The 14,193-nt window shown below is 46.7% G+C and overlaps 1 protein-coding gene across 2 annotated transcripts; it reads left to right on the forward strand.

The window, feature by feature from the left end:
- The first annotated feature begins 64 nt into the window (after positions 1-64).
- CDCA8 (cell division cycle associated 8) lies at positions 65-13,628 on the forward strand. Of its 2 annotated transcripts, XM_080655060.1 has the most exons (11): positions 65-172; positions 337-449; positions 584-712; positions 2,122-2,162; positions 4,248-4,320; positions 6,030-6,118; positions 7,452-7,516; positions 8,613-8,708; positions 10,224-10,350; positions 11,105-11,191; positions 12,333-13,628. In XM_080655060.1, exons 2-11 carry the CDS (start codon positions 353-355, stop codon positions 12,375-12,377), a joined length of 849 nt encoding a protein of 282 aa, XP_080511186.1. In that variant the 5' UTR covers positions 65-172; positions 337-352; the 3' UTR covers positions 12,378-13,628. The 2 variants fall into 2 exon arrangements, with proteins under 2 accessions (XP_080511186.1, XP_080511187.1); XM_080655061.1 differs by having other exon boundaries at positions 123-449; positions 12,333-13,622.
- The last annotated feature ends 565 nt before the right edge of the window (positions 13,629-14,193 follow it).

A 14,193-nucleotide genomic window follows, 5' to 3' on the forward strand; every position in this document is an offset into this window, starting at 1 on the left:
ACAGAGCTTCTTTGTGATTGGGTGTCGTGGACCCGCCTTCTAAGACCGCGACTTCTCATTCGTCAGCCTGTGGCAGTTTGAATTTCGTGACGGCGGTCGCACGTCTTGGTAGACCCAGAGCCGCTCCCTTGCTGTTTGAGCGGCGAGGTTTCCCCTTGTTTGGGATCCGCAGGTACGTTCCTCGCGACTGCTTTACGCTCAGGCCCCGAAGGTCAACCCCCTCCACGAACCCTTTGGGACGCGCGTCCGCCCTCTCCCGCGCCTTCGCGGCCCCCTACTTTCCCTCCCCAGTCTCCGCCTCTAACCCCTTGGGGCTCGGTTCCCCGCTCCCCGCAGCCACCACTGAGGCGCCATGGCTCCGGCTAGGAAGGGCAGCCGTCGGGTGACCAAAACCAACTTGTTACGGAACCGGAAGCTTGCCTCCTTTCTTAAGGACTTCGACCGTGAAGGTAAGGGCCGAGCCCGGGTCGTTGTGGCTACGGGGCGATCACGGGGTGCTGGAGGATTGGCCGCGGGCAGCACGGGTTCCAGGGTCCATTCACCCACCGGGGACCCCGATTCTGTCGACTTTGCTGTATCGCAGTGCAAATACGATCCAAGCAAATTCTGTCTGACGGGCTGAACATCCTCAAGGAGATGGATAACTTGTACAACATCGAGATCCTGCGGCTCCCCAAGGCGCTGCGCGAGATGAACTGCCTCGACTACTTCGGTAAGCGCCGCAGGAGTGTCCGCGGGCTTCGCCCTGGAGCCCGCTGCTCACCCAACAACCTTCACCTTAGTTAGGTCCTCCGTGATCACTGCAGGAAGTAGAAGGTTTGCCCCGGCCGGTGGCTCCGTGGTTAAAGCGTCAGCCTGTGCACGGGGTGGGGTGGGACCAATCGATGTCTCTCTCTTACATCAGTGTTTCTTTCTCTCTCTCCTCCACCTTCCTCCCTTCTTCTCTCCCTCCCACTCTAAAAATCAATGGAAAAAATATCCTGGGGTGAGGATTTAAAAAAAAAAAAAAAGAAAAAGCTGCAGATTTAATCTCCTTAGCACTTACCATCATCTACCCCTGCAGGTAGACAAATGTTTTCTCTAAAAGGCCGTATAATATCTTAAGGCCTTCTGGGCCAGAGGGTTATTATTAATTACCCAGTATGTAGCCTCCTTCTGAGATAGAAATGCATGGTTTCCTTAGAAAGTAGACTTTTAATGATCCTTTTGGCTTGCCCTTTTGCTTATTAATCCATTTGTTTGCACATGTCTACAAATATTCATTGAACATGTATCAGCCCCAATGAAGCGATGTCGAATTAAAACTATTTTATTCAAGGACTTGCTGTTTTAGCTAATTTTATCCTCATAAAAAATGTATTATTAAAATTACCCCTGTTTTATAGATGACAAGATTAAGCACAGAAAGATTGGTTGCTTTGCTCAAGATCTCATGAGCTGGTTAGTGCAGAGTTTATTTGAATGTAGGCATATTCTGGTTCCAAACCCTAAGTTCTTAACTGTCATACAGGATACCTTGAGAGTTTCTAGCAGGAAGACCTAACCTAACTTTTTATTCTACATCTAACCTTGCACAGACCTCTTCATTCAACACACATTAACTACATACCTACTGTATGGCACGTTTTGCCAGAAACTATGGATATTATCTTTGTCCTCAAGGAATTCAGTTCAAGACCCGGGGGGTGGGGGGAGAGAAAAGACTTAAACTGCTTTGAGTGGTTGTTGGGTAGGGTGAGGATGAACAACTAACACAGCACTTAGCAGCAATCTGCTGTCATAGACAAACAAGCAGAGTTTTGGGTTTGAGCTTAGTTTCAAAGGATGAGTTAGAAATTTGTTGGGTGCAGAGGAATATTTTGGGCACAAGAAATAATACCAAGGCACTGAGTCTCAGAAAAGAGTGGCACATTTGGGAACTAACAGGAACTTTTTAGTTTGGTAGAACATAGACTAGGTCATGAGGGGGACAAGTCAAGCTTGGAGACAGATTAGATTATGAAGGTCCTCAAATTATTGGAGCAAGGGCTTACTCTGGTCCCGTTTTAGAAAGATAGCTCATCATGGGAAGATGATTTATAATTAAACTGATAGTAACCGAACAAAATGTTCTTTCTCAAGCCCTTGGAGGAAACAAGCAGGCCCTGGAGGAGGCAGCGACGGTAAGTGACTTGACCTGTTTTGGAACTGTAAGTTGGGTCTGTTCATACATCCAACCAATGGATGCTTACTATGGAAGAGGTTCCATAGGGGACTTTATCTGTACATAGGTACCTATGATAAAGTTTAATGTATAAATTAGGCACAGTAAGAGATTAATAATACAATAGAACAATTATAACAATATACTTTAATAATAGTTATGTGAATGTAGTCTCTCTCAAAATAGCTTACTGTACTATATCGCCTTTTCACTTAATGAAGCACTTTCCAGTTCTTTTTGGCATATCCAGAATTGCCCGTATCACTACTCTTATGCTTGAGGCCAGATGGGTACTGAAGGACTAATGGGTAGGTAGCATATACACAGCATGGAAACGCTGGATAAAGGCATGATTCATGTCCTAGGACACAGCTAGACGATGCAAGATTTCATCACCTACTCAGAACAGCATGCAATTCAGAACTTGTGGGTTATTTCTGGAATTTTCCATTTAATATTTTGCAGGTTGGCTGCAAGTTAACTGAAATTGCAGAAAGTGAAACCGTGAATTGAGGTGGCATCCTTACAGTGAAAGGATTACTGTGCTATGATTTATTACAGTGGAAGGATTCAAAGCAGATCAGCAAAGGGAAAGATGCATGGGGCAAAGTCCAGAGGAAACCAGGCTCAAGCTCCCAAGAGTCCTCTCCCAGTGGAGACACACAGCACATGCTTAATTCAGCACCTTACCTACCAGTAAAGCTTCTTAGAGACTTAGTGTGCAGGGTTTTATTAGGGGCGGTCACATCTTCTGCCTAGCAATACCAAAATTCCAGACTTCCAGAAGGAAAGCAGGTATTCAGCCTAAACCATGTTATTTGTATAAATCTTAGGCACAGGGAGCCTCTCTTATCAGAGAATAGTGGGGACCCTGAAGTCCAAGTTCTAGTGCCATCCACTGGCCAACCATGTAAACATGGATATCAGTTAACTCTTCTGCATGTTAGGTAATGATGTCCTGCCACCAATGATCCCTTCATAACATGCCAGCTGGCTATAGAGATGGCAGAAAGTTGGCCAGCACTTTCCATCCCATCAACCATCAGACATCACTAACCTACTACAGCACTGTTTCTTGCTAAGCCTGGACAGCCTCAGAATCCTTCTCTGAGTGCTCCATGAAGTCCCTACCAACCCAGAGATGAAACCTTTTCACTCATAGTCTATGGCAACTATTCTGATAGTTACACATGCCCTACAAGGAAAAGCTTACGAATCATGCCTGCTCTTGACTAGTCTCATACATATAGGTAGCCACCATTGGGAAGAAGTTTAATTAAAAGGGCGACTGGAAGCCTTTTTGAAGGACCCAAGATCACAGTGGAAAACCTAGACTTAAAAAGAGGAAAATGAGAAGTCTCACACAGCACCAGGTGTTATCCAATGTGGGTCATTTTGAACTTGTATTGGTTGCTGATGGAATGTAAACAAATATAACCACTTTGGAAAATGATTTGGCATAATGTCAGGGCTGAACATCTGTGTGCCCTCTAGCCCTATAATGCCCTATCTCTAAGTATATAGCCAAGAGCAAACTTGGACATATATGTCTGACAGTTCAAAGTAGCAGTGTTTGTGATAGCAAAAGACTGGACAAGAGATTAGACAAATCCACTATGATAGAGTCACAGTAGGGTATTATATAAAAAGAGATTAACTACAAATAGTGGTCAGAAACAAAACTAAACAAAATATTATTTTAAGCACAGATACATTTGTGAAAATATATACACACACTTTCTTTCAAGCAAATGGAACGGTAGTGGTTATTTCTGGAGAGTGACAGGGTTAGAAGACAGGCCACCTTTGGAGGAAAGACAAGGAAATGGGACAGGGAAGAGTAGATACCTAGGAGCAGGTTATTGTCGATGCTTTGGGTCCTGGGTGGTATGGTGGGCTTATGGGAGTCTGTTGTGTTATAATTAACATAATCTTTCGAATGTATTAAGTGATATGCTTTAAAAAGAATTGTTTTTCATTTAAAAATATTGTTCCTCATATTTGATGGACTATGCCTAGTGTTTTCTGGCTGTTTTTATCACAGGCTGACCTGGATATCACAGAAATAAACAAGCTAACAGCAAAAGCTATTCAGACACCCCTGAAATCTACCAGAAGTGAGTACTTTTCAAAATCCCCTGTTGAACTGAGAGAGCTGAGTCCCAGGGTGGTTGGCTGGCTGCATAGGGATGCCTCACTGATGGAGCCTCTTCCCTCTCATGTCTGATCCTCAGTCTTGTAAATAAAAAAAATGTGATTTTGCAGCTGCATTCAGTTAATTATATGCAAGAATGATACTAACCAAACTCCCCAGACTGATGTATGAGTGAAAGTGAAAGGATAAAAACAAAAGTTGTGCCCTAGCTGGTTTGGCTCAGTGGATAGAGCGTCGGCCTGCAGACTGAAGGGTTCCAGGTTCGATTCCGGTCAAGGGCACATGCCTGGGTTGCAGGCTTGCTCCCCATTAGGGGATGTGCAGGAGGCAGCCGAACAGTGATTCTATCTCATCATTGATGTTTCTCTCTCTTTTTTCATCTCCCTTCCTCTCTGAAATCAATAAAGATATATTAAAAAAAAAAAAAAAAAAAGTTGTGCTGGAAACCAAACATGTTGTCGGCTTGCTTTCCCTGAGTTGGAGAAGTTAGCAAGATTTACAGAAGTGTTACAGGACGGGCCCATACCAGCTGCAGCTCTCCCTGATCAGAGGGTCGAGAGAGAACTGTAAAAGGACTAACTTTCTCAGCACGTTAGTTTCATGTTACTAGATTCAGTGACCCACACGTGTAAATGGCTCTCACAAGTATGCCCCACACTGGAAACACCAAATAAAAGTAACAAAGACCTTGTTCTTATGGAGCACACATTCCAGGTCTCATGACAGCCCTATAAAGTGACCACTGCCTTTTATAGATAAGGAAACTGAGGAGCCACCATGAAGCCATGTGATCAAGTTAGTGGTGAGGCCAGGTCTCAAGCTCATGTCTGTCCGATTACACAGTCTACACTCTTTTTTTTTTTTTTTAATCCTCACCCGAGGATATCTTTCCATTGATTTTTAGGGAGAGTGGAAGAGAGGGAAAGACAGAGAAATATTGATGTGAGAGAAACACATTGATTGGTTGCCTCCTGCATGTGCCTGACTAAGGCCCGGGCTGGGGAGGAGCCTGCAACCGAGGTACATGCCCTTAACCGGAATCGAACCCAGGACACTTTGGATCTGCAGGCCAACACTATCCACTGAGCCAAACCAGCGAGGGCTCTTTTTATTTTTTTTAGTGTTTTTATTGATTTGAGAGAGAGAGGAAGGGAGAGGGAGAGATAGAAACATTGACGAGAGAGAAACATCGATCAGCTGCCTCCTGCATGTCCCCTACTGGGGATAGAGCCCCCAACCCGGGCCTGTGCTCTGACAGGGAATCAAACCGTGACCTCTTGGTTCCTGGGTCGATGCTCAACCACTGAGCTACACCTGCCGGGCAGTCTACACTCTTAACACGTTAAGCGCCATACTTTCCATTTGGACCTCGTCAGTCTCTGGCGGCCAGCATTATCAGTGAAATCGGATATTGCCGCTAAACGGAAAGGAAGACAAAACAGGCTTGGCGCTTATTAATTAGAATGCTGGCTGATCATAACAGGGCATCATATCGGATTTCTTAACCACTACAGTTTCCTTTGTCTAAACCCTCTTTTTTTAAAAATTATCTTTATATTGGGTCTATTTGCTTACAGCCTAAGATTGCTTTAGTTTTTTTTCCTATAAGAAATGTGAATGTATGAAAATTTATTCTCATGAGAAATATCATTGTTAAACTGTTTCTTGTAGCACGAAAGGTAATGAATGAAATGAAAGTGCAAGAAGAAGAAGATGAAGAAGAAGAAGAAAATAAAAATAAGAAACTTAAAACTGCTAAAGTAAGTAGGTACTCAGATTTTTGTATTTCCCCGTCTGTGGTCTGACAGATGGGGAAATACAAAAATACTTAAAATACAGTGTTGCCCTCCCGGAGTTCACAGTTTAGTAGAGAAGATTCCAGTTAAATAGCTGATAACAAACACGATCATAGAAGTATGTACAGAGTACGTAGGTGTAGAGAGGAAGCTATTAAGGCTTACCTATTCTCTTAGGACACAACCAGGCCTTTAAGGTGAATAAGTTTTCATTAGCTGGAAAAGAAAGGGAAGGGAATTCCCAGAGGAGGTATGAGAGTGCCCATATAAGGTACAGGAAACAGTTTGAAATGGCTGGGATATAAGTTGTGAAGGCAGTGTGGGTAGAGTAGGGGTCAGATAATGAATGGCCTTGTGCGCCAGGTTTGGAAGTTCAGTTTCGTCGGGTAGGAAGTGGTGAGTGACCTCACCAGCTCTGTATATCAGAATAGTATTCAAGATAAATGGGAGAGGGCAAAAACTGGGGAGAAGGAAACCAGTAGGGAGGCTACTGTAACTCGTGGATGAGCCTCTGACCCTATCAAAAGAGCTGGTGTGGAGATAAAATTTAAAAGGGAGAATGGGCAAGATTGGTGGAGGGAGGAACGGAAACCAGAGGTGACTAAATGGTTTCTAGCTTAGGCAGCTACCGTCTGGTGGCATGCGGGACACAGGAGGAAGAGCGGTGCTGGGTTTGGGGAGCAGTTCACATGTTAGTTGTTTGACATGCTGAGCACGTAACACTTTTCCAGGACATGTAGCCTAGACAGAAATTTCAGCCTTGAGCTCAGAGAGGAGGAGGAGATTGAGAGTCACACTGGCTCCCAGGTCTTCAGGTGGTCGTCCCAGTGTGGGAGTCGGTGCTGTGCAGGGAGAGCGTGGAGGAGGAGGTGAGAGAGAGAAACTTGTGAGACACTGCAGAGGGAAGGTGAGGGAGGAGGGAATCGTCAGAAGATAAGGAGTGGTTCTTGTCACGCATCTCCGAGGACACAGGAGGCGTGAGGACTGCTACGGTTCCCTGTATTAGGCACCTGGGATGCACCTTTTCAGTGGCACTTTATGTAGGGGGCGTGGAGGGGCATGACCAGCGAGGCTGCAATCAGTTCAAAAGACATTTAACCTTAATTTTGGCCAAAATCCTCTCTTTTGGAAACCAAGCCAGGTTTGAGGCCTTAGTTGATCAGTTATATTCTGAGTTACATCTGTGAGGTAGACCTTCATATGTTCAATATTAGTTTTTTTTTCCAGAGCTGGTTTCCCTGTCCCCTTTGCAGGAAAGGCTTTTTGTAACCTCATTTTCATTTGATTGTGACTTCAGGTCAAAAGGTGCCCTCCATCCAGGAAAAGAATGCAGTCCATACAAGGAAAAGGCAAAAGCAAAAGGTAATGGCTTTTCCCAGTTCAGCTGTGTTGTGTTGGTTTCATTGGAGAGCCACATTCATTATGGCAGAACTAGGGGGCCAGAGGACTTTTGTAGCTCGTGTTCTTGTAGAGCTTAAAGTCATCAAATCCTTGAGTATCTGAACTGAGGGGCTTCTCGAAATGATCTGAACCAATACCTCCTCCAGTTTTGCCCACATTCTCTGTGCTCCCCCACATTTTTCAGTGCAAACAGGGAGAATGAGGCCCGGTAATATGTGGTAAGCATTGCAGATTATTGTGTTTAGTTGCCTGACAGTCCATGTGCAGAGTTACACCATAGTCGGTCACAAAGCAGCTGTCACTTACCCCAATGGGTAGTTTCTTCAAATGTCCTCCTGGTCCTGCTAAATAAAGAATCACCATGGAGCCCAGCCACCGTGGCTCAGTGGTTGAGTGTTAATCTATGAACCAGGAGGTCACGCTTCGATTCCCGGTCGGGGCACATGCCAAGGTTGTGGGCTCGATCCCCAATGTGGGGTGAGCATGGGGGCAGCCGACCAGTGATTCTCTCTCTCCCTTCCCCTTGCTCTCTGAAATAGGTAAAAATATATATTTTTTTTAAAAAGAAGAATCACCATGGGCCTAACCTGATTCTGCTGGACCCCACTAAACCATTTGGGAGTGGGGGCTGCATCTTACACAAGCTGGGGAAAGTGGTGATGGGGGTGCCTGAAGGAGTGGACTCCTCTCAGTTCTTCCTGAGCAGTGGTAACTCCTGGCAAGAGGACCAGAACCCAGCTAGGGGGGCCTGTCTCCTTCCTCTTATTCTGTTAGCTTGATTGAGGAGTTAGATTCTGGAGGTTGACTGCTTGGGTCCAAAGTTGTGGCTCTCCTGATCGGCTGTGTGATCTTGGGCAAGTTATTTGAAAATAAGTTTCTGTATCTCTAAATGAGGATAATAGTGGTGCTTCTCATAGGGTTGTTGGGAGAATTACACGAGATTATGTAGGCGCTCAGGAAAGTATCAGACAAGGTCAGTGCTCCAAGTGTTACCTGCCCCTGCTGCTGCTGTCATTGGACCTGAGTTGTGCACCTAATGGCTGTTTCTTACCTGTAGGTCAAGCAGTTTTAACACTGTTACCCCAGCTGTGGGCCGAATGGAGCTGTCCCTGGTGAAACCTACTCCAGCCCTGACGCCCAGATTTGACTCAAGGTGAGTACTGAGAGCCGGGCTTGGATTTGGGTGGGAGCCCAGTATTTAACTTCAGAAAAGAACATTGTTTAAGAAAATAACTCCTGACTCCTTGGCCTGAGCCCTCTCAGAAGAGGTGATGGGCTGAGCTTCCTGGTGTTGTTTGCCTCTCCCTTGAGTGCAGGTTCATCTGTTTCAGCAACAAAATGATTCTTCTCTTTATCTGATGAGAGAGCAATCTTTGTCTCTGATGACTAGGAGCTCTAGTGAATTTTGGTCTATTCTGAGTCTAATCAAAAGGTTTTTTTTAATGGGTAGGCATTCTCCTATACCCTTGGGGAAAATTGACATCCTCTTTTAGGAGACCAGTATAAACAAGTATGTTCTTGCAGTATAATTTATCCCTTCCCTTGGGCTGGTTAACTAATAGGAAATGCCATATAGACATTTAAAAAGAAGTAGATCTGTATGTGCTGGTGTGTGTGTGTGTGTGTGTGTGTGTGTGTGTGTGTGTGTGTGTGGTGGGATGGGCAGGGGGCGGCAGCTTCAGGATTACAAGCATCTCCAAGCAGTTGGAACACAGGTGTCCTAGATCAGCGGTTGCCAACCTATCAGACCTCGTGGACCATCAGTTGGCGACCACTGTCCTAGATAGATGGTCCCATCTGCTTTTACATACATGGAAAGTTTCTGGAAGGGTGCATAAGGAACTGAGAGTGGTTATCCCAGGGGTGGGGGGAGGAGGAAGACTTACCTTCCGCTTTTAATTCCCATCTTCTTTAGCTTTGTTTTTCACATGAGCATATAGCAAAGGACACTTGAGGAAAAATAATAGCCTTGTAACTGTCTTGAGAAAGTTAGAATTTGGGAATTAATATAATGATGTAATCTCTGAATCCTCCTCCTTGGACCCTGGAAATTCCTCTTGATGGAAACACTTAGCTACTCTTGGAAGTACATTAACCATAGTTTATTTCTGGATGGGTGGATGGATGACTGGCATTTATATGGAGCTCTGGACCTAAAATTGACATGGATAAGAATTGACTTGCTAAATGTATGTTTGATAATTACAGTCTCCCTTCTCCAGCTGTGTTTAGTCATTACTGCTTAGAAAGATTCCCCCCCCTAATTTTAGAGCTCGCCTTCTTAAAAACGTGTGATTTGAAAAGTGCAGATTGAGGCCAGGTGGGCTTTGTTTTTTGTTTTGTTTTAATCCTCACCCGAGTGTATTTTCCCATTAATTTTCAGAGAGAGTGGAAGAGAGAGGGAAAGGCAGAGAGAAATATCAATGTGAAAGAAACACATTGCCTCCTGCATGAGGCCCGACCAGGGCCTGGGCCAGGGGGGAGCCTGCAACCGAGATATATGCCCTTGACCGTAATTGAACTCAGGGACCCTTTCAGCCACAGGCTGACGCTCTATCCACTGAGCCAAACCGACTAGGGCAAGGCCAGGTGGGCTCTGGAAGGGCTCAGCGCCTGGTGTCATGCAGTCTGCCAAGCCGTCTTTACAGAGACTTCTCCCACTTTCTAGGGTCTTCAAGACCCCAGGCCTGCGAACTCCAGCAGCCAGAGAGCGGATCTACAATGTCTCAGTGAACGGCAGCCCTCTGGCCGACAGCAAAGAGATTTTCCTCACTGTGCCAGTGGGAGGCGGAGAGGTAAGCGTTTCAGTCTGAGGGAGGCCTGGCCACCGTGTGTGTCTTAGTCAGCATTTCTTTCCCTGGTCTGTCACCCATTCCCCTCACCCAGAGTCCTTTTAGTTGCATGGATCCTGATCTCCACACTTGTATAAGACTCAGAACCCAGTTTCCTCTCCCAGGTTAGGGGCCCAGACTGGGAAGATCCTTGCCCAGCTCGGGTTCCATTTGTTCATCTGCTAACATTTGGGCACCTGTCTGTAGCAGACCAAAGATGTAGAAGACCTTCCTGCCCTGGAGAAGCAGTTCAGTAGTCGTACAGGTTAACAGTTAAGGACACTGTCATCATGCAATGTGTGCGGTAATGGAGATACAGTGCGTCATCTAGGAAAGGGAGCACGAGCTGTCTCTTCCACTCTGTGTAACTCCCAGGCGTTCTGAAGCAGGCTGAGCCCAGTTTCTCCAGGCTGAGTAGAGCAAGTTGTTGACCTCACCTCCTGGAAGGAAGGGTATTTTATCTCAGGTGTGGTCTGCAGGGCATTTCTAAGCTGATGGGGATGCCCTGGTACCCGAGTGATCCGAGTGATCCGGCAGCTGGCCCAGTGATGAGCACTGACGTCACTGTATCCTTAGGGACAACAGTGACAGCCTGTGTCCTGCCTACCTTGCCTCACCCCCCTCCAAGGGCAGGACACGAAGGGGGCACACTGGGCTGCTGGATGAAGGTTCCCGCCCTGAAGGACATGCAGTTTAACCCACTCTCCTCTCCACACAGAGCATGCGGTTATTGGCCAGTGACTTGAAGAGGGTCGATATTGCACAGCTGGATCCAGAGGCCTTGGGGAACATTAAGCAGCTGTCCGTAAGTCTCACACTCGTCTCCACACCTGAGCTGCCTCCAAGGAGCTTTCTTGGTTAGCTTTCCTTGGATTGTCTTTCAGGTCCAGGCTCACTCTTTGTACTTACAGCCTTCTTTCCCCCAGTGGATTTTGACTGATGTCATGCTTACCTGGAGGCAATTCTGTCCCTAAATTGATGTTGCATTTAGGTCCATCCAGAGTGCCTGCCACAGAAGTTCCTTAACAGAATCAAAATTCTGCCTCATTCAGGCAGTTGGTGCCTATATGTTAGGGCACAGTTGACCTCCAGGAACTTAGACTTCTTCACAGCAGTTCAGGAATGGGTGGTGGGGGTCGGGGAGTCTTATTACAAAGAATCCACAGAATCAAAGAAAGCGCTGAACAGCCAGGCCTCAGACTGATGGGACCATCAGCAACAGGAGGTTACGGAGCTCCACTCTGGTGTGCCAGCTCCTTCAGCTCTTGTCTCTGGGGCCCTGCACACATCTTCCTTCCTCTCCCTCCACCCCTCGCCCTCTCCACAAGGCTCTTGGTTCTGTCCTTCCTCTATGTTGGTTTGTAGGTGATCTTGGGTAGCCACACTTTCAACTCTAACTATTGCTTCATTTCCTAACACTTGTCTTCGTAAATGCTCAAGAGGAAGAAGTTAATTGGCTCAGGTTTGGTCACATGGGCCTCCCTGGTCCAGTCAGCATGGTCTTGGCTGGTGGGTGGGAGCACTTAGTGCAAACATGGCTGCCATAGCCCCACCTATCTGGGGCGCTTGGGAAGGGGACACCCAAGGAAGGGGACAAGGTGGGCTGCTTTCCCAAACGTCCTATTGCACATAGGCCCAGTGCTGAGATCACACAGCCAGCCACCCAAATCCGGTGACATTCATCATCTAGCTGGACCTACAGCAGGAACTCTTCCCAAATTATACTTTCACTGTCTCAGGTGAGATGTTATTTTGCTCCTTTGTTCAGATGAGAAACGGAGAATCAGGAAGGTGAATTTGTTTGTGAAACAGACAGACTGGAGGGCTGAGATTCCCTCAGACCTGCCTCAGACACATGCAGTGCTGTCTGAGTAGACTGAGTGGCTCCCTGGACAAGCATGCCCAGTGCCATCCTCTCTAAACGACCTGTCTCCTTTTCTTTATAGAGCCGTCTTGCCCAAATCTGCAGCAGCATACGGACTCACAAATGAGGCTGCTATTCCAAGAAGCCAAACTTGACAGGATGGATCTTCAGTGGGCATTTCTGGGACCTTCTTCCCTTCAAGCTTGTTGTCTGTTTGAGTGTGATGTTCCAGAGTGTGGTGTTCTCTTGGAGAATTCGGGACGAGGGGAGACACTGTTCCCTCATCTGTTAGACAAAGTTTTACTATTCACACCTTCCAAAGACACTGCCCACTGCATCCGTGCGATCAAAACTTCCTGTCCTTCTCCCTGCTGAATTCTTCCTGCTCTTAGAACTGCCGCTGTCTGCCTCCTGGGACTCAGTGTCCTCTTTGCCCTGCCCTGACTCCAGTGGAGGTGGCATGGAAGGACCTCATGTTCTTGGGCAGACTGTCTACTCACCCTCGCCTGAGAACCCTGTGCATCTGGCATTTCCACTCTGTATGCTTGAGGCTGGGAGTTTGGGGCTCAGAGAAGTGAGTTCTGGGCCATGAGAGGGCAGATCCAGAACGCTGGGAGGAACTGTACAAGTGGGGCCAGGACAGCGAGTCAGGACCTGTCCCAGCAGTGACCACAGCAGAACATCCCTCCCCTCCCAGGCCCATCCCCTCCTCCTGTGGAATCTCACACCTGCTGTGCCGGTGGTTTTCAGGCTGACTTGTGGAATGGTGTTTTGTATTTTTCTCGACCGAAGACCAAAAATTGGTGTGAAGGCAGTTTCCATGTCTTCCTCCTCTACCTCTCCAGCTAGTGGGGATTTGGATAAGAGAATCGGAGGGCTGAGATTAGTCTGGGATTTTATGTGACTGGCACAGAGGCGCTCTCTAAGCTCTCCGTGGCCCTGTGGTCCCTGCAGCGAGCACTTCTCTCTTACTGGCTTCATTGAGGGAGCAGGTGTAACTGGCCTGGTCACCTCATTCCACGTTTGGCCTGTGCCCTGGGCATGGACTAGTTCCTTAACTGAAATCCCTATGTGCCAGCCAGTGCCTCTGCCCCAAAGAATCATGGGATGTGGTCCAAGAATATGGGAACAGTTCCCACCCCGGGCTTGGGGGCCACCGTTTTCTCATGTGTGTCTCTTTGCTGTACTTTGTATTATTTTGCAACATGACCATCCTAGTAACCCAGTCCTGTTGGAAGTATTCAATTCGAGTTGTTTTATGCTCCCTTTCCTGAGATTTTGTACATATTGTTTTCCTGAGTAATGGTACCTCTGATTTCTTCTAAGAGCTCCTGAGAGGTACCTGTTTTCAATAAACTGTGTGTTTGTTATTAATATGCACCTGCCTGTCATTTACAAGCTGTGCTCCCCGGACTGGAGGCAGTTTTGGAGCTGCAGCTATCAGGGTGGAGCCTTTGAACAGAAGGTGTGAAAACCTTTACTCCAGGCAGAAACTCGGATACCTGAAGAAGAGCCCTCACCCCAAGATCCAGGACACGGGGAACCTACCCCAAGACGTTTTTCTCCAACACATTCGTTCCATGAGCTAGAAATGTACACTGGGGAGGATAAAATCTGTCTATCGTGTGTTTGCCTGTGTAGTCTCGTTGGCCAGAACAAAGAAGGGTGTGCACGGGTAATCAGTTAAGTGGGCTCCTTACTTCCCAGAGTTTTTTACATGGAAAACGATCAGCATGGAACTAAATCTGGGTCATTGCTTAGCTCAGTCATCTGACATGGATAGTTTATGGTGAAGGACCCTTTGGTCAGTGACAGCACATGGAATAATGGTTACTTCTTTCAAGTAATCATGTCCCCAGAGATTTCTACCGTTCCCATCATTCTCTGGTACAGTGTTAGGAAGAGCTTGACATCAAGGAAACAGGATCCAACATGCTTGACCC

This window comes from Plecotus auritus (genome assembly GCF_963455305.1).
Source record: "Plecotus auritus genome assembly, chromosome: 2".
Classification (NCBI taxonomy): domain Eukaryota; kingdom Metazoa; phylum Chordata; class Mammalia; order Chiroptera; family Vespertilionidae; genus Plecotus; species Plecotus auritus.